Source organism: Chiroxiphia lanceolata, chromosome 1 (genome assembly GCF_009829145.1).
Source record: "Chiroxiphia lanceolata isolate bChiLan1 chromosome 1, bChiLan1.pri, whole genome shotgun sequence".
NCBI lineage: Eukaryota > Metazoa > Chordata > Aves > Passeriformes > Pipridae > Chiroxiphia > Chiroxiphia lanceolata.
The window spans coordinates 102,781,142-102,806,621 of record NC_045637.1 but is presented as its reverse complement, the minus strand read 5'-3'; the positions used below and the strand labels follow the sequence as shown (position 1 = coordinate 102,806,621).

Below are 25,480 nucleotides of genomic sequence, written 5' to 3'. Positions count from 1 at the left end.
TCAGATCAAATATAACCTGCTTTAATTTAAATTCATACTATTGATTCAAATATTAAAATATCTTTAATGGCTTAAGGCTGTTTTGGAAAGATTCAGCTTTGCTCAAGTGTCCCCTGCTTGTATGACTCTAGGATTCTACATCAGTCACGCCCATCGTATCAGCAACATAAAGCCTCTAGAGAAAGAGAGAGCTAACATAAACCCTTATTGCATGATCTGGCTACTTTGACAAAGTGTCTTTCAATCCCAGAACTGGGTGGTCTACCATGCACCGGTCCAGCATTCAGGATCGCAGAATCAGTGCCTCAGTTATAACTGTGCATTGTAAGAAAAGCAATTACAGATCAGTACTCAGACAGTCAGTTGCTTCCATGTCATCTTGGCATTCCTGCAGGCAGCATCCAAACCCAATGCTTCTATCACTGATGATGGCCTGCACTGCAGAAGCCCTCTCCCCAGACTGCCTCCCACTGGCATTCAAGCCCCTGAGTATTTCCTTCTTCTGATTTTGCATTTGTAATCTCAAGAGACAGGTTATGTGAGGATTATTCAAGTGCAATATTTTTGAAAGGTTGTGAGTTATCTGGGTTGCAGAGAGCATGAGTTACACAGATGAAAATACTGTAAATCTGCGTATGAGATCTGACACATTACCTACTATTTGCTAAGTGCTTTTGCAAAAGAGTACCGAACACTTCTGCTCATACGCATCAATTCATTCACCAAGGAAATGTGGCTATCTTCAGAGTGATAAGGCAGCCAACTCAAACAATATTTTGTCTCAGCTATAATATAACAGTGTTTGTAAAGGCTGAGGCAAAGAAACAAAGAGTGAAGCTGCAGGGAGTTTAGATTGTTTTTAACCTAATACTGGGCTCTCACTTTAAGGCAATCCACTCTTCAAGAGCTAGATTAGTGAGTTGAAATTCAGTGCATCATTTAGCACTTCCTACTACTTTATATATGCTGAATGGTTGCATCACCCAATTTTTAGTCATCTCACTGGCCAGTCCCTTGAGGCTCTCTGTCCACTTACCAATATATGAAACGAAAACTGGGGAAATAGTCTGCTCAAGCTGCCATTGCTAAGAAAGAAATACCTAAATATGTCTAAGGGAAAGTCACAGAAGCCTGAAGTAGAATTTCCTATCCAGCTGGAGGTATGTGAACTACTTTTGAAACCACTTTGTTTTGTTTCTTATGATCCAAAATGATCTGTATTGCTTGTCTGAACTGTCTATCACTTTACTGCTTCCTGACAAATTAAATCTTCTTAAAGGACTTTTTCTGAACAATGTGACAACAGATACATTGTCTCAGTGTGAAACAGTATGGGAATAGTGTCCTTATTTTTCTAAAATCAATATTAGAAGAGCTATGATCAACATTCACCCTTCTCAACTCTACTAGCTGTGCAGAATATTTGGGAAGTGGGACTTCCTTCTGAGATTTTCTTTGCATTTTTACCTCCAATCAGCATGATAGGACAACTCACCCTCTACGCTCTTGCAACGCTCTGGACTGTCAGCACAATGTCTGCTTAATCTAGGGGTTTAAAGTCAAGCATGTGGTTTCCAGGCACTCACTTATTTAATAGTACAGATGTTTCTGAAGAGCATGTGAAAACATATAGAAACATCACAAAATGATGCCTCTCTACCATCAGAAGATACCATCTGGGCTTTAACCTGTCTCAGTGAACAATTCTCAGCGTGAGGGCTCCTTCACCTCTACAGAGAGCCCTCCTGCAAATGTCAAATTGTCACAAGCTACTCCTCATCTAACAAGAAATTTCCATTTCCTTCTGTCCTCTTGCACAAAGTACTGCAAATCAGAGCAATGGAAGAATAGCTTTAAGTCAGGATAACTTGTGCTGAACAACATTTGAACTGCCTGTGAAATGATCATCAATATTACATGAGACAGATGAAAATTTGCCTGAGGTATAATGGTGCTCCCAGAGTGTTCCTATAATGCAGGTGGTTACTATGCAAATAGAAACAACCTGGGAAGTATATGAGGAGGAATACCAGAATGAATTAATATAAGTAAATTAGTCATCTTTTAGTCTGTAGGACTTTTGGTCCTGAATCCCTACAAAACTGAGTTTACTATTTCACTTCTGAATTTGCTCAAGGGTAATCAAGAACATACATAAAGATCCTATTCTGCAGCTATTTCCATAATTTATTTCCCTATTCCAGATTTTTTCAAATTCAGCATCCAAAATGAATCAGATAGGTCATTCAACAGAAAAAAACAACCAACAAACCCCATCTGCCTTCTATTCACACAGAGTGACAGTACCTAAGGAAAGAATGACCCTTCTGAAATAATATATTGCCTAAAATATGTTTTTGTGAAAACAATTAGTGACTGATACTTTTAATGAAATGGCTACAAGTCCTCAATATTTTTTTGCTTCATATATTCACATCTATCAGTAAAAAGGGTGGACAGAAGAATGGTTGCCACCACGTTTCAGCAACAGTTTTCAGTCTTCCTTGTCCCCTTGTCCCATGAAGGGACAAAGTTGCAGAAAATCAAGACTATAGTCTCCTGTGCAGTGGAAACCAGTGTGGGTTTTCAATAACAAAGGAAAGAGTTCAGATGGGCTGATGTGCACAGACTGCAGCACAAATGCACACAGCTGAACATCTCAATATCAGCTGAAGAGAAGGCAGCAGGAGAACATGCTGAATGATGGCTTGGCTCTTTTATACTCCTTTGCCACTAACGGGCTAACAGCAGAAAGGGAGAAGCAGTGTGCTTGCATGTGATCAAGAGAACCAGGGAGCTGAACAACGAAGCTGGAAGCCAGCTGTGCTCTTTTGCTTTCTGATGACCATAATTAGGCCATTTCATTGTTTCTCCTTTTCTCACTGCCAAATTCCACTTGGAAAAGAAATGACAGCCTACAAACTCAGCCATTTGGCATGGCTTGAGGAGAAGACATCAGTGACATTTTATCAGGGTCATATTCTTATATACTGAGCATGACACACACTCACATAGCAAGTTTCCCCTTCATACCTGTCCACCTCTAGGTCTGCGTCTTATGCACTTCACTGAAAGATCTCTGCCAACTGCCTGATCCTCTATGTCAGTTCCAGCTCCTCAGCCTGACCTGAGACCTCTCAACCAGATACACCTGATGCTTGGCTCAACAGAGAAGTTATGGCTTGGTGGATGCCTCACAACAGTGTCTTCAATTAAGTCATGTTAGAAGGCATTTTTCTTTTACTAGTTTCAAAGTTATCCCCCTGTCATATAACCTCCCCCACCTGTTGCATAACCTGATGTATATCTAGGTAGGAGCATTCAGTAACATTTCTGCTGCCTTTTCCCCCCACTCAGTTCCAAGTCCATACAGTCTGACCTAACTATCCCTGAACTACTTTCCAATTTGCATTTTAATTTGAATAAATCTATGTAGTCTATTATTTCCTTTTACTCTTTCCTGCAGTGGAGATATGGGTCTGACAGAGCATGCCGGTATATCACACCCGTTATGTCAGGCTCCTTTAATTCCAAGAGATTCCTTATTCTTTGCTGCCTGTCGCCATTTCGCAGGTAATTTAAAAACAGCAGGCAGCAATTGAACTCTCAGATCTCATTATTACCTACAAGTCCTTCCAACAACAAGAAGCAGACTAGAGACTTTCTTCAGGTGATGGGCAAATGTGCCAAAGTTGCCTTTAATTTATATTGCTACTGATGCTTTTCAATCACACAGCTTCTCTTTATTTGCATGCTGTACTTGTTCTGCTTTATATAATGTATCCTCTCTGTGTACGAACACTATGAGAACTCAGCAGCCTTTCACACTATGCAAGTTTATTTTTCAATTCTGTTTCATGTCTGCCTTCAATAATTAACAACTTCATAAATTACATCCATGAAGTACAACCCATACGGAAAGTTTTAATGTATCATTCATCTTTGTAGCTAATTAAGCCTTTTGTACCAAGACAAGAAGTCATGAAATACATCAAGCACAGTTAGGTCAACAACTATTTAACCAAGAAAGGAATTAAAAAAAAAAGAAGAAAAAAAAGAGGGATAGTGCTAGAGCAATGCCCATGTTTTAAGAAAAGTCTCAGCTCAATGCTCAAACTGCTTACCTCTCCTTGCCAGATCGGGTTGACGGTATTACACATGATCTTAGATCTTTTCTCCTGTCCATGATGAGGAAGTGCTGGGAAGATGCTATGTTTTCCAGGCTGGATGGAAATCTTCAGATAAGGATCTGGATTAAAGAACATTCCTTTCTTCAGACCAAAGGCCTGGAAATCTGAAAGAAGGTAAATAACCTGATTATTTTTCACATTCCAGGTGTCTCTTTGGGATGGTAGGAACAGTATATGGGAATCCAGTAAGGAACCCAAATAATATGGCATGAATGTGAAAAAAACTCACTGTGTCTATTGTGAGGCAATGTAACACCAAACCATAATGATACTATGGTTTAGGATCTACAAATTATTATATGATGAAACTGCAAATTTGCAACCTAATTGTGCAGATTGATTCGGCTTCAAATTCATATTTATGCAACTTAAGTGATCTGCTAATTTTTCTAATAAGCCAAGCACTTGCTCAGCCTGACTCTAGTGAAGGAGTACTCTAAAAGAGAGATCCAGTCATTTAACCACAGTCATGGCATTTGGTACCCAATGTATGTCACTTCTCCTAGGTATCAATTTTACCTGTGTACAAATCTTAGTTTTTACACCACTTTTTTTCTACGTGAAAAGTCAATTTACATTCTTTCCACTTTAAAGCATTTTCTTCCCTGCATGGGTTAAACTTGACCTGTAGTAACTTAGAAAGGCTCTTGTCTCTAATGACCAAATTTTAAGCAGTGCTTCATAGCTGCAGAACTCCCAGGGAGCATAGTATGTGTCATGTAGACAAAAAGTCTCCAGGCACTTATTTGAAAATTTACTCATAATATTCTGAAGAAAGACACAAAGCCCATTATAGTTTGTCCCTGTGAAGCCAATGAAATGCAAACCAATCTGCTGGTATATCATTAATTTTGGCTCCACGGACACAAACTAAACCCTCCGGCCTTTTCTTTTTCTAGAGACATTTTTAAGCTTTCTTCAGAGTATATGAGCACTTATTCCTATTAGTGAGTTCAGTAACTAATTTATTTTCCACCACTCTGTGCATGGAGATTCTCTTCTGTTTAAAGCTTTATTTCACATAGGGCTATAAGCACTGTACTGCATTCTGCCTCCTTTCTCTTGCTGTATTGAAGAGATAAAAAAGCATTACACAAGATAGTTTCCAAAACTACTTAGATGCATACCTAAACATTCAATTTAAACACATATTTTTTCTTTTAGGTAGATTTTGAAAACATTAATTTTCACAGTCTTTTAATTCTCTTCTGATACAAAATGCAATTATTCTGGCAGGTTGTGAGAGAACATGTAAAACCCTCCAGGCAGATATTTGGATGAATCTGAAAAATCATACACATTGCACACCATCAGTATTTTTTCCAGAAAATGGCTACATCAAACACAGAGATATGTTTCATCCAGTTGTATTTTGCTTCCTTAACATATGGTAATAGCCAACACAGTAAAATGTGCAGTTCAAAAAACTGCTTTTCTTTCCATTGGGTTTAATCATCTATTCCAGCACACAATTCATGTTGCAGATATTCAAAAGCTGTTGGACAGATGGTCCTGCAACAGATGTATTTTAAGAATCTCATTCTTGAGGCGTTCTCTAACAGTTAACAAAAATAAAATAAAGGATATCACTACTAAGAGTTTATTTGAAAATACTTTGTTGTCAGTATGTGCTGCCATGGTCCCAGCAATGCTGTAGCACAAAGAAAATTATCTGCTTCAAACTGATAAACATCAGTTTTCTTTTTTTTTTTTTTTTTTTTCCTGAGTGAACAATCTCTGTATAAGCAGCATGTATCTCATCTAACAGCCCAGCTGAAATCCTATATGGCAAACTCTTTGGCTTTGGAAGTTTGTACTGTTAGAAATGCATTCAAGAAATAGAAACTGAGATTGCAAAAGCACTATGAATGCCAAGGCCTAGCAGTGTATTAGCACCAGGCTGCTAACATATGAGAGGAGAGAAAGACCTCTGGGATCTTATTTTCTTTCTCTCTGATGTTTCCTCAAAAGATTCTGAAACTGAAATATTTATTGCTGTATATGTTTCTGATTTTCTTTCCTTCAAATAGAGACCATACCACTGAGTAAAGAAATAGTCTATTGATAGATAGAAAATAACCTAGCATTCAATTATGTATTTTTATATATATGTATCATAAAGAAAATACATATTATTATGACCTACCATCCTCTTTCCAGTTATGGTAATTAAGCACAGTCATGAAAATGAAGGTACTCCTAGTCTCATTTTTGTATTCGGATGAGGAAGAAAATATAATTTAGCTAAGCACAGAGCAGACAATTTTATTTGTGTCATTTCCTTGCTTAAATTGCATAACAGAACAAAATTTGTTAAAAGTCAGATAGAAACTTCAATTTTTAATGTCCAAAATATGCATAGGGTAGCAGAAATGGCTTTCTCAAGGACAAATATCCCACTTATATCTCACCACAAATTCTCATCATTATGAAAAATGGAGCATCAAAATGCAACAGCTCTGATAAAGTTACATGGATATCTGCAGTTAACCAGAATTCCATTTAATTGGAGCAAAACCTATCTTTAGGTGCTGTAACTATCTGCTGGAACTCATAACCAAAGGCTCAGATACTCTCTTACCACTGCTGTGTAACATCCCAACAGAAGAATCCCAGCTATTCCGCTTTCCCAACTGCAAATATTTATCATGTTCAGAAAAAGGTTCTAAAGATACTAAATATTTGAGTGATGGTCTGAGGCTAACTGAATTTAATTGTTTTGGTGAAACCAATGAATTCCACAGATATGCCCTGCTGTACACTTTAGTTCTACAGTGTATTTCTTGGAGGCATATGAGGAAAACGTTACCAAGATAACTCATCTATTTGTTGCAAAGGGGTATTTTCATCCAGTCACTTTAAAAAAAAAAGTTATCAATATACCATATGTCAGTTTCCTGTTTAGGTCATAAATCACACTTCAGTGTGAAAGAGGTTATATACATCTAACAATGTAATAATGTCAGGCCATCTCTCATGAAAGATGACAGAAGGAAGGAATTCAGGTAGAGACAGAACAATCACAGACTCTTTCAGTGCTACAGACTGGCAGTAATTGCAAGTACGTGCACCCAGTACAGCTAGGCTCACTTCATTGTAGAAAAGTGGTTTATACTAACTGCTGCCTGCAGCTTTTCTCCAAGTGAATTATGAATTTTTTCCAACTTCAGAGCTTTCCTTCCATATATGCTGATGTTCAGGTGTCTGGATGAGACCTAAGGAAGCTTTATGCTAGGTCACTTGTATGCATGTAACTCTCTGTTCCTAAGGTGGGCCACAGACTTTCCTGTCTGCCTTGTAAAGGATCATTGGCAAATCTATTTGCCTGCAGCATCACAAACCTTGGTGACTGGATAGTGATGGACAGTCTATTTTTGTGGCGAACTGGAAACTAGTATGTATTACTGGAACCAGATGGGGATGTCAATTCCAACAAATACAGCTAGAGCCATCTGTGTTTTGCATGTTTGATTTTGCCTCAACACAAGTGATTAAGCTTTCAAAAGGTCAGGGAGAAAGTATGATTTAGGCTTGTGAGTCACATTTGTCATGCTCAGCACAGAGATTCCCTGACAGTAATGATCAGTAAAACTACTGTAACAATTGTGTGTGGTGTATATATATATATATATATATATACATACCTGCAGACATAGCAAGGTACTTATCCGGACCCAAACTCCACATAGGGGCATAACAGAAAAGGATGGAGAACCAGAGAGAGAACCAGACCCTGGAGCAGTCTGTTTGCTAAATTCATTACATTTAGTCTGGTCATCAATATGTCAGAAGCAAGTTAAGGAAGCTGGAAGCTGTTCTCCCCAAGGGATGAGAAGACTTTGCCAATAGCTGTGGAAGAACTTTCCTAGAAATATACACAAGGCTACTCTGTGCAATTTATAAGTGTGTCTCAAGAAGACCAAGTCCCTCTAGTCTCTTGATGGGTGCATATTTTACTTCATTGAAGTAAAAAAGCCAGAGTCTAACAAACCAGCAAAAGGATCAAAGACTAGTAAGTAGTAAAGCTATTAGTTTTGAGAAACTGATATTGATATCTAAAACAGTTGCAAATTCCTTCCAACAAATGCCAAGTCCTGAATGTCCTTTGTGATTCCAAGCACCATCCAACTGATGACAACAGATGTCTTGCAGCTATCTATACTGACACTTGCGGCAGAGGTTATTATGCCCTACAGATTCTATGGTCAACTCACCAAATTCACATTTTCTTATTAGCATACTAGCCTCATAATCTCAGGACCAGGAAATAAGATGTATTCCTCATGAGTCATCCGACCCCTTGAGCAAATGAAGACATCTTCAGTTAGGCCAAACTTGCCCAGAACATATCTAAAACAGCACTAATGGAGTTTAACAGGACACGGAAAGAACCAAGTGTCACTGAAATGACCACATTCAATTTAGACTATGATCTAGCTTGATGAACACCAAAATGGAATTTATTCTCTCTATGATCTGCTCATTAATGGCAGAAAGCAAAAAATACTGTCATCTTACTGAGATCCTGATAGTTCACGTATCAAAGCCGAGTAAACCATCTTCATAATCTATCACCACAAGAGAGTTGCTAATTAGGATGTCGGTGGACAGCTCCAACATTTCCCTTCAGATTTCCTTGTAGATTCCCAAAGAGCTGTCAGCTTGGGTTCTGACACTGAAAAAATGAACTTGAACAGGACTGGTATCTGGATTGACTACCAGTGAGGGAAGGTAACTGCCAGGGGTGCTGATATGTCAGTGTTTCTTTTGTAGAGTTGTGGCAGTAAATTTGCATTATATGGGAAAACTGTTGTTTAAACATGTCTTAAAATGGCTTTTGGTGGTCTCTTTGCAAACACATGCTTCTTCTTCCCAACACCCCCCACGACAAGTGTTATCCCATGCAAGAATGTCCTGAGAAGATATCCTGAGGTGTTCTCATTGGCCCCTTTTAACCCCTTCCTATTGGTTGTTAACTCCTTCCTGCAACCTGTAATTGGTTACTCTGTGAATCCTCCTAAGCCTATAAATGTAACACCCCCAACAATAAACTCTCTCTTGCCTCCTCTCCACGCCCGGTGTGCTGTCTCTGTGCCTGCCATGGGACCACGTGGGTGGAGAGAGGGGAGAGCACCTCTCCCCTCCAGGCTCAGGACCTGAAGAAACCCCTGATGCTGGAGTTCCCTTTCCCTATCCTTCAAGACGTCGGAATGGTTCCTCAGATGGAAATGGAACTAGAACTGGGTCGCCCCACGCCACGGGGGGAAAGGGATCCAGATAGAGTGTTTCTTTTGCAGAGCTTGGACTCTGTATTAGAGAGTAGCAGTTCATCTAGTGGCCTAAGCTACCCAAGACATAGTCGTGGTTTCAAAAGAAGGAACAACAAAACTCTACTTCCTCAAGATTCAACAGGAGGCACATAGATACTGCCTCTCAGCCATGTGCTTTTAAAGCAAGAGAAACTATTTTAGCTACTATCAGTGTAACAACCTTTCAGTTGTAAGAACACATCAATATTGCATTTATCGAAATGCCAATTTGACTCATGCAGCAGTATATGATATTAAAATTTACCATAAGAAAAGTGAGCATGGATTCACAGAAGTATTGCATCTGGTATCAGATTTCAAGAAGCAAATATTAAGGAATTTTAGAAAACAAACAGTAATGTGCAATGATAGGAAGTCTTAAAATCCAACACTGCAAACTAATGCAGAGGAACTGAGAAATATACTACATAAACTACAATAGAGGACTGACTTGATCAGCTACTGAATGAGATTCTGCAACTGGTGATATGCAAGAAGTTAAATCACATAATTAAAGTGTTTCTTCCTGCTCTCAGAAATCTATAGATCTATAGACAGATTTCACTTTCCTTTTAAAACAGGATGCAAGAAAAAAAAAAGGCAGGTGTAGTTGCACAAGGAGATGTTTAATGATCTGAGATTTAAAAAAAGATGACTAAGTGGATCAGATAAACCAAAACATTTCTGCCACAGGGCCACCAGACAAAATATTAAAGACAGTGGAAAAAAGGAGAAATATTTTCTTCTAGCTGTTACAAACAAAAATGGAAGGACTGTCATTTGGGCAGGAAAGGGCAGCAGAGGTATTAGGAAGAAAATAGGTCTATTAATAAATGAAAAGGAGTAGAGAAATTAATTATTCAAAAATGGCTGAAAGACAGGCTACCTTTAAATTGTCTTCATCAAGAAGGAAAACAGAAAAAGTCTGAACAGCTAAAGTGAACAGCTTATTACAGCAAGTGGGAGTTTTTATTACTGCAAGAAGTTAACCACTGGAACAAAGTACCATCTCCCGGTATCCTCAGACCCAGACTACAGCCTGTCTGTAAGATATATCTGAGCCAAACTCACACAAAGCTCCATACCATGGAGCAAGGTGGCCTATGTTAAATAGGATAATAAAGTAGTTGAATTCAAAGCCTTTTGAGGCCTTTCAAACTTAGTCTGGAGCATGGCAGTACTTTGCAGGCACAGATGTACGGGAAGTGGTAGAAAGTCACCTTGCCTTCACACAAGATCCAACAGTAAGAAAAAGTCAAGGGATTAGTACCTTGGGTTTATAAAGAATACATCTGAGCAAGTTGGCTTGAGTTGGAGAGGGCAGAAGAGGCAGGCAGCAGGTTTATAACAATATTAAACAAAATTTAGTGGCTAGAACTCCTGTTATAAAATCAGTTACTAGGATTTCAAAAAATTGTTGGAAGATAGAGTGCATTATATATCTGCATTCTGAACAAGCATTTCATGGTAACAACTACTGTCATAATGACCCTTAGTGGACCTTATACTATTTTCAGTTCTGATTTACACTCTGACTTCTTTAAACTGACAACTGATACTACCCGAATACCTGGTCTGAAAGACACACAAAAATAACTAACAACATTCTCAGAGTGGTGTGAAGAGGATAAAGGCCTGAATGTTTGTGGAATATTCAAATTTTCTGGTCATTTGTTCTACAAGAACACTTATAAATAAAGTGTGCAAATACATGAGATATGTGAAATATTAAAGCCTGAAAAACTTATTTCATGCAACATAGAGCTAGGAGGCATATCATGCAAAACTCATGATACACTTTCTAAATATACCAGCCAACAAGACTGCTTTTAAGGGCTTTCAGCAAATTTGTTATACTGCTGAACCATGAACCTTCAGTGAAGTAGCTGGTACATCTCAGGAAGCTTAGCACATATCTTCTTTCCATACTTCATGCAAGAGAGCTCTGACACTTTCAGGCACCTTATCAGAAGTGTGACATTCACTGGTAACAGCAGAAAAGGCATTTCAGAAAATAAATGCAAAATGGACTGCATAGCTTTCCTTAAAGACTTTTTTCAATCTAGTTAAATTAGGCTTAAAATATTTCTCTTGGTATTTTAAATAATGAAAGCTATAATAATACTGTCATAATAAAAACTATTAAGAGGCTTAATCACAGGAGACTACCTTCTTTGAGATTAGTCTTCTAGTGAACATATTGATCTGAATTAACCCTTCACAGGACCAACTTCCAGTCTCCAACGCAGAAAACATGAAGGAAAAATCCCTCCTAGTGACACAATGTGAACTCTCTGCTATTTCCATTCTCAAGAAGCCAGCCATCTTCTTGTGCCTTAAAGGATTGTTTTACACCTGTTTCATTGTTTGACATTTTTATTCAATCCAGAAATCTTTTCTCAAGCAAAATCTCCCATGAAACCAGTTGGATTTGTCCAACCAAATACTCTATAAAGAAGCACTTTCAGAAAGAAGAAAGCACTTTGTCACCAGGTTTTTAGAAAATAACCTGTTTCTGCACAGTTCATTTCCACATAGGGTCTGACTGGAGCCTCAGCAGTGCAGCAAGCAATACAAGTCAGCTGAAATGCACTGATGTTGTTCAGCATTTCATGGAATTTGGCCTACTTCGACATTTTTCTCTCCCATTCTAATAATTTTTCCTTTAAAAAGTGATAAGGTAGAAGACATAGCTCTTCTTGCATTCTTTAGATGACAGACTGCTTAGGGCATGGTGGCTCTGTGCTGGTGCAGTGCTTAATGCAATGTTTCCCAGTCACACTAATGGTTTGACACTTTTTTCTTTTTAATTGCCACTAAATCAACCATAATTTGGAAACATAACTTTTAAGTAATGATACTGAAGATGACAATATACCAAAATATAGATATGGAAAAGGAAAAGTCTACGTAAGCCAAAAGGACTCGTGACAATAGAGAAGTTATTGCTGAGATAGTAGTGCAAACGGAAAGGAATCCTAGTTCCTGCTGATGCCTCTCGAAGGTCTGGTTTGATTTGTATTCTATTAGTTAGCATATTAGATATAGGAATAGCAACAATTTTGCTTTGAGAGAGACAACATTTTGTTGTTGTGGTATTGACTAAGCGAGAAGGTAATAAATAAATCTTTGTGGTATGTTAATCTGTTAATTTCAGAAAGACTGAAATGGAACTATTTTGATACCACAGATTTTTGATAAAATAATTGTCCAATTACTTTATCAAAGCCTTTCAAATACCTGGCTGTGAGGATGCTGTTAATATGGATGTGATATACATGTAGATTAACTGCTTGTAAATCATGAGAATAAGATATCCCAAATATATTACAAGGTATGGTCTTTATATACTTTGAATCAAGCTGTAAATTAGATACTCTAGTTTATAAAAGGGCCAACTGAGACCACATTATTTATCAGTCTCACAAATTACTACTCTTGACACCTCTTGGTCTACTAGGCCAAAAAATCTGAGAGAATGAAAAACTGTAACTAGTACTGGGCCACATTTTCTGTATAAGATTATTAAAGAACATTAAAAAATATTAACTCTACTTCTTTATTTCTCTTGAGCTAAGCCCATGGTTTTATCAACTGATGGGTGGATGCCCAGTGTCCAACTCACAAAAATAAGTGATGTGCTGAAACAGCCCCACCTAAAACCAGTCTAAGTTGCCATGTGTCATATACAGCCTCTCAAGAACCACACTGGATATCTAATTTGGGAGAGCACTGACTTGTGTGCTTATAGAGGGAAGCTTGAAACAAATCATATGGCCAAAACTAATCATATAATCAGATACTTGTCTAAGTGTAGGACTTTATACAGAAAGGCCTATGCCTGTAAAACTTTTGATCTAGGGTAACTCTTTTTACTCTGTACTACTTCCTCAAAGAACTTTCAAGTCAAGGTAAGCATCTTTGTCTTCCAGGAGCTAAAAAAATACAGAAACCAAGTAGCAAACATAAAACTCCAAAATGAGAACCTTGCTCACAACTACTCTCTTTTGACAAACTGATTTTTGTCTACAGATGTGATTTGCAGACTGTTTTTACCAAAGCCAGATCAAATGGTTCATAGCTGTTTCATGGAACCATATTAAGCCTTTAAAACCTGCAGTGACATGCCAAGTAATGAGGCTGAGCATTCTTCAAGAAGTGCAGAGGAGTGTGAGAAGCGTTCTGGCTCAAGAAGTCAGAGTCACTGTTGAGCAACACAGACAAGCTTGTGCACATAGATCTGCCTCAAGTCCAGACCATGACTGTGGAACGGGCTCTCCAAGAAACAAAATACTACCACAAATCACACTGTGCTCTCTAAGTAAAGCACATGCCTTTGATCTTGCTTTCCCTGACCTACATATTTAATTGTGAACAGAAAACCTAATCTGGCCCCAAAAATCTACTTGAACAAGACACTTCAGCACATAACTCTCATTGAAGGAAGAGAGTGTGGCAGTAATCACAGATATTAATTCTCTGCCTCAGCATCACTTCTAGAGCAACAGGCAAAAACCCCATACATAAATATATACATATATATAACTACCACACATGAAAGGTTTTAGAAACATGCACATGAAAGGTTCTAGAAACTCCAGTCCCCAACTCTTTGGGCTTAAAACTTTCTCATCAGCAGTGACTTACCTGACAACGAAAAACTTATCAGTCTCCGACTTCCTTGTCCCTGGATTGAGTCTTCATTGGTGATGCTTTTAAAAATCTGCTGGAAGACAAATAATGGTGAGAAAGAGTAGCCTCCAACAACTCTCGAACATAGAAATTGGCTACTGTCTTTTTGCAGAATCTTAGTTTTACAACTAAGAATCAATTAAGGACCAGGGATCAAAACAATGCTTATGTTTATGATGAAAAAATACTACTCTAATTTGAACATAGCAGTTCATCACCCAAAAAGGAACTACTTATTAATCAGGACATAAGGATGGGGATGTAGCTATCATCTCTTAAAACAACTTCCATCTTTATAACATCTTATTACTTGTGTAGAAAATCTTATTCCAGAAAGCTAATTGAATACATGTGAGAAAGACTTCTGAGAGATTACTAATACCCTGCACAACAACCAGCTGTGAATTATGATAACAATGAGCATTGAGGGTGATCTGGCAAAAGAAAAGAAATTAAAAATCCACAGATGACCATTTGTACTCCACAGTTTAGGTTTTAATGTCAGTCTTTGGTTCAGCAAGTTTATTGGTGAGCTGCTGTTGTGCAAATTAGGACCCAAGCTGCCTTCTGGCTGTGATCAGAACTGGGAAGCAAGAATGCCTTTGAGCCAGTGTCTGGGGCATCAGCAGAAACACACCATCAGCAGTTTTCACTGCTGAGCCCCTGAACAGGGCAGAGGAGATGTCATTGGGTGTCAGGCTCCAAATCCAGCAGGGAGGTGGTGCTACTAGTACTGCCTCCCATTGACTCTGGAGTCAAACCAAATGCTGCTCTGCCCCCAGGAAGCAGCAGCTCCTCGCCACTCTTGCCATTCAGCTGTCAGCCAAAAAAGAAAAACAGCATTTATGCAGTGAAGTTCCAATTTCTGCCAGGAAACAGTAACTGAAGTCCCACTCAGCTGTGACTCATTGCTCAGTATATTAAATATTGTGTAGTCAAGCTTAACTTAGAAAGCAAGCTGGTCTCTGCCCCCAGAGAGTGCAATGCAAGGGGGCACTGCAGCCCAGCTAGCAGGGATTAAACAACACAACTGCCAGGTTAAGACACAAATGAGGCCTAGATCAAGAACATACAGGTTGAATTTAGACATCATTATAAAATAATGGGCTCTGTTGGACTTGACTTTTTGTCATAACCATTTTGTTTCTTCCAGACTATCTAAATGAGATAAAAGGTACTGAGTAGAGTGAGACTGTGACTAAATTCCAGTATAAACATCCCTATTGGATCACAGCTAATTAGTTGCAATTTCACTTTCTGTCTTCTCAGCTGAGTAGGTTTCAATATACTTATTGAAGCCACTACTGATTTCTGGATAGAGACACATTTAAATCAGAATATATGTGACTGCTAGAATTTATGACAAGAACTCAGTAACGTTTAGCAGCCAAAATTGTGATCCCACCAAGAAACAGACATTTCCTTATCACTGTGTATTTTTCATACTATGTCGCTAGCTGACATTTATTACACACACTCTTTTAATGCTTACTATTATGGTCCTTCCATGATTTTGTCCAGGACAGTAACCGGGCCAACCAACCTAGACATGTGCACATTTGCAAAACATGTGCTTTTTTTCAGTTCTTCAGTATTACTCTGGGTTTCTTTTTAGATCTGCCATGTATGTCATACATCATGGCAGTATGAATAGCTTAGCAGTCTACACTTTGAACAAATTGGGGTGGATCTGATGGGGTCCTGCAAACATTAGCCTTTTCAAAACTTAAAAATATGTTGCTATTAAATGACCCTTTTGGGGCCATACCTGCATTAGTGAAATTATATCAAGGCAGTCATAATATTGTTGCGAATTCTGATATGGGCAAAGCATCCCTAGCATGGCCAAACCTGCACTGGTGAAGCTTGGCATTATACAAGGGAAGTAATAAAGACATCCAGTCTCATAAGTAAAAGAAAACCAACATAAATTTATTTGCTTCTGGATGATCCATCCCTTCTGTGAAACAGGTGTACCCCACAGCATCCTGTCAAGTGCTCACCGTGCAATCATGGGGACAAAAAGCCAGCCCTGCTGCATAAATGAGTTATTTACTCAGTAGCTGACCGCAGTGAGATGCAACACTACATCCAAAAGCCAGTCATTTTGATGATGTCTAGCACTTAACCTTAGCAATATGAAATACCCACACTTTTTTGAAGCTTTTCCACTTTTCTTCCTGTCCAGCAGATGAGAAAGAGAAAGCATGGCGGAAAGGCTGAAGGAGAGACACACTTATCTTTGGGTTGACACCTGGGGTGCACCATTAAAAACAGTTGAGCCAAATGCCTCGTGTGTAGCTCTACCATGACAAATCTGTGTTCCTCACCCTCCAGCAGCCTGAAGGCACTGGTCTGCCACTCTTCTCACACATGCACTGCAACTTCTCATCCACAATACAGGTCCTCAGGCACGGCAGGGAAAATGCCAGAGAACGCTCAAGAGCAGGTAGACATCCTCTCTCGAAGAATGGAGGAATTAAACACAGATGTACTCAGGGAAGGATAATAGGAAGGCCGTGAAACTGATTATACTTTAATTATTGGCATTTCAAGAAGTCAGAAGGAACATCAGTGGAGGAAGGGAGAAAAATCTCCCAACATTAAATCTGCTTTTCTGAAAATAAAAAGATCTAATTGCTGCAGTTCAGATTCACTGTTTCCTAATGCAATACCAGATTGTCCCCAGTAGCGAGGACAAGGCTGCACCTGATGCAGGGCAGGGGAAAAGAGGGTCAGTAGTCACCAATGCTCACCAGCCACAACACCAACTGAGTTTCATAGTATCTTGAGGCCTGAGATGGGAACATGCACAGGTCATACTGTTCCTGCTTGCCATTTATCATTAAAGAAATCCAGAATGATTTTAGTGGCTACAATATAATTACATTGGGAGTTTTGTCAGTATAAGTAAACCTTGAATTTAGTCATCAGGACGTAAAAATCCCTCTATCTTCTCAACTGCCACTTAAAATATACTTAGTTGACAGAAAGACAACATTCATCTTGTCACTTGACATTCTATGGACTTGAAGTCCTTCACATGAAAAGGAACAAATGTGATTTTCCCTCAATAACTTTTCTGCTCTTTTATGCCCTTGAAGTGAGAGTTCAGTCTGAATTAGTTTAATATTTTTAGTTGTGCAGCCCAGACTAATTATTTTACAAGTCCTGCTGATACAAAACAGAATGAATATGATTTTACTACATGCTCTTTTATATCTAGACATGAAGGGATGGGACATGAGCTGCAACTTCAAACCTAGCTGAATCTCTCTCAGAAAACCAAAGGCTTCCTGAACTGGATTCAAACCTTTTGCTATCCTTGAATATAACTGGAACCAGCATCATTGCCACTGATGGGAGCATATATATTCAGATAGTTAGAGGGCTATCAGTACTTCTTCAAAATATCCTGCAATAAACATATACTGTAAAATCATCATCTTTTCTGCTACAGAGTTTCCTAGCCTCTGAAGAATTGCAAAAGATGACTGCCACGGCCTGTGATGGCTATCTGTGAAACATGGGAAGGTATTTGAGGCCAGATCCAAGCCTCCTGGGACTTGCTAAGCTCAGGAAAAGGTCCAGGTTTGGTAGTGTTTTCATTTTTACAGCACAGAGAAGAAAGAAGGAGATGAGTGAAAGCTGAAAATAATAGTATTGTCCTAGTATCACTTTTCCTTGTGAGTAGTTCCTGCAAATGCTAGAAGGAAGCTACGTGACCCTGAATGAGAAAGGAGGCAGACTTCACATTAGCAAATGGAGCCCTTGAGACTCGCTCCCTCTTTAGCCATGGAAAAAAAATTAAAAAAATCTTGAGAAATCCCAGAGCATTACAATCCATCAGCTCTTGCTGTGACAAAATTCCAAGTGCATCACTAAAAATTTGTGAGGTCTCTGAGCAGAGACCCAGAAACAGAGACTCTCACAACTAATTAAAAGTATCTCCTAAAATACCTTTCTCTTCACTAGTCTACCTAAATATATGGAAGAGTAACAAAGACAACTCTCTTGGTCATGAAAATAAAGTGGCTTACAGGGTACACTTAGGGTGCCCCTATTCAGCCTCCCTGTTGCTCTAGGTCAGGATGAGGCAAATACAGGTATGGTGTGAATCAGGTCTGGAAGAAATTGTGTTTACCTGGTGCTGCGCTAGCAGATCTGCTTTTGGACACCACAGTGAGCAGTAATAGTGTAGCATGCTGGTAAAACATGCTTTGCAGCACTGAGTTCCCTTTAGCATGTTTGTCTACTCTGCAGCCCAACTTCAATATTTTTAAAGTCCTCCTGATACGAAACAGGCAGGATAAATATGATTTTATTGCATACATCTACCACAGCTGGACATGCATAGCTGGCAAATACAAGCACTTACTCCTTTTCCCACACACAGCAGAGGAAAACACTGTTATGTCTTAGTTTTAAGTGTTCTGTAATGCTTTTTCCTCTCCAGAAGGATATTTTTTTCCCCTGTGCTCACACGAAGAGATTCAACAAAGCTAAATAAATTTTCCCATAAGCAAAAGAAACATCTAAAGTAAGTAATCTTCCTTTTCCCTGACGGCCAAAGTACTTCTGTATCAGTAGCTTCTGCTGCAAAAGAATGGTAACATTTAATGACCATAATTTATATCAGTTATCTCACATAAGCCAGTATTTCTTACATTTAAACAGGAAATTGCAGTGACACGAAAAACAGTGCTGCACTACCTGTTTGCTTTTGTTGACTTACATGGTGAACATCATGGACATGACCTAATGCTCAATCCAATCACGTTTTGATTTTACAAGGTGCTAATTAAAATCTAGAATATTTTCCACTGAGAACACAGATTGCAATACAGTAATATCTACTGCAGATTAAATAATCAGGTACTGTAAACTGACAAAGCTCTAGCCTGGACAACACTATCTATTCACAAGAGTTTTTCTTTAAAAAAGCAGATCTAAAAACATAACAAAGTATTCAGAAGGGCTCACACTTCCCAGCAGTACTATCCATATCTGTACTGAAGACGGAAGTCTACAATGAAAGAAAACTAGGAACCACAAAAGTAAAGCAGCAAAATATTTTCTGTTTGTACACACCGGCTCTGAGGATGAAAAGCGGTAGATTAGAGCACTGCAAAAAGGGAATGCTGCAACCTGTGCTTCATTCAAATAACAAGTGAAAAATAGCCTCAGCTCAGCCCCAAATTGTGCATCAGCAATCAGAAAAAGTGTTGCTAGATGTGTCAGAGCTAAAGATGGGGTGTTGCAGCACTGGGGGAGAAGGCTGTCCATCACTGCCTGCACTACGTGTGCTTCAAGCTCCAGTTCTCTGTTTTCTGCTTTTCAAGGCCACCAAACTTGCCAGCAGATTTAATGCAAAATAAATAAGTTTAATAGCCTGAATTCAATGGTCAGCAGCAAAAGAAGAAGCTGATGCTCTGTCTCCTATGTCCTTCCATCTGCTTTTATCCCCTAATTCATCTGACATGTAAGATGGGTCCAAAACTGCCCAGCACAATGCAGGGGCAGAGTACCAGCTTCCACTCTGCACAGCTTTGCTGATGTTAGTTTAAACCAGTTTGGAGTTACTGTTTTAACAGACCTGTGCGTACATGGCACAGGAGTCCAGAACAATTAGCCAAAAAATTATTCTCCCCTAACCTATTTCTATTGGCTTTTGCTGTTGCCCTCTTGATTCGCTGAATGCTTAACATTTGGACAACTCTCTAAAACATGTGGAAAAAGGCTTACACTTTCCACAGCTCAGCAGTGAAGTTTCTTATTACAGGAAGAGAGTTTCAGACATCATCATGAGTTCACATATTCTACCATCTTCTTTAGAGAGGGAATTCCTCAGTAGATCTGCAAATGGGTGAGTATTCCCATTTCATCCCAAGCGCTAAATTTAAAAAGAAATAGTTTTGTAAAAAAAAATTGACTAAGCAAACACAGACTGTGTGCTTCCTTTCACTCCACCACTTGACTTCTTCAGTGAAGAAAGGGCTTTGGGATGTAAGGGGCGAATTCTGAAAGGAGCAAATGCAGATCTCAGCTTCATGACTGCCACTGACAGAATTATGGCTATAATCCCAGGCACCACTTTGAAAATCTACCCCTAATTAGTGGCAGTGCTTCAGCTGCAACCCCCACTCTGTTAATAGAATTATCCAGCTCTTGAATGCAACATATTCCACTTATCCTGTTAGGTTGTTAAGCCATTGTGCTGGCACCATAGTATTTTTTTATCAGGTGCCTCCAAACAGCAGGCAGCTTCTCCAGCAGCAGCCTAGCTCCTGCTGGGCTCTCTGCAGCCAGCTCACATCCCTGAAGGACTGTGACCACACACACACAGAGGCTTCCCCACGCGCCACGGTCAGCGGTCAGCAGCATTCTAGCCTTGTATTACACCACATTCTCAGTGCCATTCCCTAATTAAGTGGAGAATTTGCCTTTTGTGGGCATATAGTAATTGCCCTCTGTCTACAGAAAGCACCTTTTGCTTCATATTGCAACAGTGTTTATTGATTACTTCATTTATTCACAGGAGACAGAAGTTTTTCATTCCAAAAAGTCCTGTCCTAGAAACCCTTAATAAAGGTAGCAAGGAAGTGAGTAAACAACTGTTTTTTCCCATTGAAAATGTTACGAATTCTTTCAGCAGATTCTAGATAACAAACCCTGGCAGACAAACTAAATTACTGGAAAAAAACTTGCTGCTTAGTATCATCAGTAAAGTCCTCTAGAAGGCAACTATCAACAGACTTATGACAAGAGGACATCCAATGACAGTGCGTACCCAGTGTATGTCTCCATGTTGGCATGAAGCTATTTCATATTCCCCAGCCGACCCTATGAGTGTAGAATGCTATTTCAGCATAACCAGGATCTAGAATCAGAATGTTAAGAGCTAACACTTCCAATTAAAACAAAATCAAGGACTGAGGCAACAAATCAGTATCTCTGGCAGAGTTCAATATGGTTTTTTAATGGTTGTAACAGCTCTGCCTAATAAACTTCAGTTACCCTTTGACAGCAGAAGAAAAGCTTGATTAGAGATTCTAATCTTCCTTCACTCTTTGCAACTTCATTTAAATAAAGTCTTAGATTTTCAGATACTTTTACACAATAGCACATGCTTGTGCTTTGGGTTGTGGTTTCTGGGTTGATGGCTGAACAACATCTAAGCAGCAGACATTTTCTTTATACATAGCAACTTCTGGCAGGATTGCTTTCTGTAGCATATCTCACCAACTGCTCACACACTGGCTCTGAGGCTGTATGCTATTTCATGCCAGTGACCCTTTGAGCCCTAACAAGTCTCTCAGCAAGGTTAAAGTGGACCAAAGGATGACAGTAGTTTACAGCCTCAATATTCAAAACAAACTCTGGTTGAGTTAGCAGGGAAGAAGGCTTCTGGCAGTTGCTAAACAGCTTTGTACTTTCCAGTGTTACCATCATCCAGAAAAAAACCCAAAGAAAATCTGGGTTTATGATCAGATTTACATCAGGCAGCTGCCTAATGCTGAACAGGATTGACCCTGTAAACCTGACAGGTCCATACACAGAGTATTAATGTGCTTAACCACTCTGACAGTAAGAACTGCTTGTAAATATTATCCTCTCTGGAACAGCTAAACAATATCCTGCAAGCCACTGAAATAACTGGGAGGTTTGTCACTGAGAGATGAAAAGGCCCGTTGGGCTCTGTCTGGATCCTGTAATTCTGCATTAAATTTGCCCCTTAGACTCCAAATTCAAACTTTTCATAAAAATCCTTTCTTTATATGGAGAACTAAAAAAAAATTGCTGCTAACACCTTTTCTCTCTGCATACGAAATGACGAGAGGCACCAACACATAGCATATATACAGAATAAACACTCTGACACATCCACAACGTCTTTGGAAGGCAGGAAACTTGTGTTAGGCAGCAGTTTATACTTCCAGGCTGTCTTCATTACAGCTTCAGAAAATCCTCACTCCTCTAACACGGTTTGGATGGGACAAGTGCATAGATGAGTAATGCTGACACGTGTGAGAGACAACTGTATCTTTCAGCTAAGCTGTATTTGAAGAACAGCTCAAAGCATTAGTCATGCTGCCCAAGTGTCTGGACAAGGGAACCAAGTCAATGACCCTTTACACCATAAAAGAAGCAGCTAGGCAGTGAACAATGCCCATTCTTCTAAATGAATGCCTCAAATAACAGTTCAACCATGAATACCATTATTTCCAGAAGTGAGCTACAGACACTTTACTTTCAACTTTGGGTCCTACACTGAGCAGAAATGAGGCGACTGCAGAGATTTATAGTCTGATTTTAAAAGTAGAAAAATACCTCTGCTACTTCAAATGTCCGTCAATCTTGCTAAATCACTAATAAAACATTTCACTACACAGAGGATTTTCGTAGTTATGATGCCATAGAAAGGCTAAAGCTGAGAAGAAAAGAAAATCTTCTCCTTTTATAGTATCTACAGTCACTCAGTTAATACAGCCTCATTTGCACTCAGTATTTCTCCTCTGTATCTTTTGGCAGATCTATGAGACAGCAGAAACTGCTTATCTCACCTTAGAAACCCATGGGTTTGGGGTTTTTTGTTTGTTTTTGCTTTTGTTGTCTGTTTTTGTGGTTGCTTTATTTTAAATCTTTTTTTTTTTAAAAATTCCCAACTGGCTTTTGCTGCCTACAGCATTCAATGTTTTGTTTTTCTTAGGTTGCTGTTTTTCAGAACAGTAGGCCTTAAAAAGTCAACAGCCTCTCTCCAGTGAAGTGGGCGTGTGGGAACACTGACTGGAATCAAACTGCCACAGAATAATCAATGTAGGAAGAGATTTCCTGAAGTCATCTGACCCTTCTGTCAAAACAGGACCAACTTAGAGCAGGCTACTTAGGCCCCCGTCCAGTTCAGCTCTGAATATCTCAAAGGATGGAGATCCCACGAGCTCTCTGGGCAACCTGTTCTAAGGTTTGTCTACTGTCTGTAGAATAAAATATTCCTGAGGTCTAATCAGAATGTCTCTTGTTGCAACTTGCGTCTATGTCCTGCTGTCATTTCATCATGTGCTGTGAGTAGAGTGTGCCTCCTACTTCCCATTAGGTAAGTCATCAGTAACATCCCAAATATTACTTTCCTTAAGACTGAATAAATAAATAAATCTAGCTACATCTCTGCCAGTCCTCATATGCAAAGTCCAATCTGAAGGATAAAGAAAGCAGAGGCCAGACTCATCCTGAAAATGACAGTGGTAGCATGTTACAGCAAACTTGAGGTATGGCAAAGACTTCTGGGGAGAAGCAATATTTACAAAATCTGATCTCCAAGATTAATTGTCTGATCTCCAAGATTAACAGATTAATTCATTACAGCAATTTAGTCATCACCAAAATCATTGTGAAGGATTTGGCCTGGTTCATACTGGATGCAAGACTTCTGAACATAAAGTCATTAAATACAACAGGAGGGGAAAGGGATGTCAACTAAATGCAGAAGTGCTGTCACTTCAGAAAATCATTAACTTCAGTGTGTACAATGATATAATGCTTGTAGCTCTTAATAAATAAATCACATCTTATCAGCATCAGAGGCATTTTCACATGTGCCAGGTTTGATGGAAACCAGTGTGCAATTCAACTCAAACACTTCAGCCAACACTGGGAAACTGTTCTGTGGCACTGAGCAAGGCAATGCAGTTCATACCCCACACTAGACACCACCCAGACTGTCCTCATCTGTACTCATAAGGAAGAGAAGTGACTCCCATTCCCACACAAACTCTATATCCCCTGCTTTCTATATCCCTCTCCTTGCCAAACATGCTTTCATGAAAGCAAGTGTCTTCTGCAGAAAACATCACCCCTCATCTCCACCAGGAACATTCCTGCCCTCTGCCAGGCAAACAGGTTATCCCTTCCTTCCTTCCTTCCTTCCTTCCCCCCCTGCACAGGCAGCCCTCACGTTCTGCAACAGTATGAGTAATGATGGGCAAGGAAAGGAGAGGAGAGCTGGGCTGTCGCTGCTGCCCTTCCAGCAGCAGCTCTCACTGCTCTTCCTGATCCTGCAGTAGCAGGAACATATTGGTCAGCATGCAAAACTTTGGGCTACATGGAAGCAAGTCTGATCCAAAGCACCCCCTTGACCCATGCCCCCTTAAACAGTTGGAAAGAGAAGAACATGAGACACAATTTTTCCAGCCTTTTCCACAGGCTGTGCTGCCAGTCTACTATGAGACACAATGGATGATTGCTGAATCTGGAAGTTAATTCTGAATCCTCTAAAAGTGGTAAGAGATTGGCCACTGACTTCATGGCATTAATATTTTATCCTTTATTCTTCTGCTACAGTAGCATTATATATCCCTGAGCTGCAGGACACTGAAGTAGCCTGTGCTGACCCCCTGTCAATGATGTATCACTCACAGCAAAAAGTTAGGATGTCATGAGAATAAACTTGGCAATTTCCACCTCCATTCCTCACCCTCAAAAGCACAACTGAAAAATAAACATGCAAACTCCGAGCATCCTCTCAGTGGTGGCAGCTCCAAAAAGCATGAAGACTCACAGCATTCTACTGTACAGTGTAGAGAGGTAGCTGCAAAAGCAGCAGTCCTGCAAGCTAAGCCTGACATTGCCACAGCTCACCCCTACAGCAAAGATGTCTCACATGCCTGGGTGTGTCTGGCAACTCTGAGCACTTTGAGGTTCACACAGCGACCACTGTCAGGCAGCTGTCTGAGAGGCAGCCAAGTGGTCCTAGACGCTGTTTGGGGCCAGAGCACAGCACGCTTTTCAGGCAACCTGGACCTCTCCTAATCAAGAAGGTGTTCAAAATCTTGAGAGGAAGCAGTCAAATACAACATGATCAGTACAGCTGTGTTAGAACTCAAACCCAATGGCAGCAGTTTTCAAACTTGCCTGCTAACAAAGGTAAGTGAGATCCTTTTGGGAAAAACAAGAGAAATAAATAGGCTGCTTTAAAACCTGGGATTTCCTGACAACTAGTGGCACCTCCAGACTTTTCCAGTATTAGGTTTAACTATTCCCATGTAGCTGAATCAGCTGTATGGTAACAGACATTGGTTGCCCTCTTCACCTCTGGAATCACAGTCCTAGTACAGTTGTAGTCTGCCAGACAAAAGGTCATAAACATGTTGGTGCCTGAAATATAGTCCATTATACATTTTGTGAACTGAATTTTAACAGTAATCCAGGGTTAGTTAGGTATTATGAGTAATGCTGGTGCCTTTGCTAAGAGTATCAACATGTGGTCTAATTAACGTGGTTTATACCTGTGTT

At 39.5% G+C, this 25,480-nt stretch overlaps 1 protein-coding gene across 1 annotated transcript in view; it reads right to left on the bottom strand.

Annotated features, from left to right (window-relative positions):
- HECW1 (HECT, C2 and WW domain containing E3 ubiquitin protein ligase 1) overlaps positions 1-25,480 on the bottom strand; it is a 258,402-nt gene that overhangs the window by 87,548 nt on the left and 145,374 nt on the right. The window contains 2 exon segments of the mRNA XM_032700164.1: positions 4,125-4,294; positions 14,147-14,222. Coding sequence (XP_032556055.1) covers positions 4,125-4,294; positions 14,147-14,222 — 246 coding nt within the window.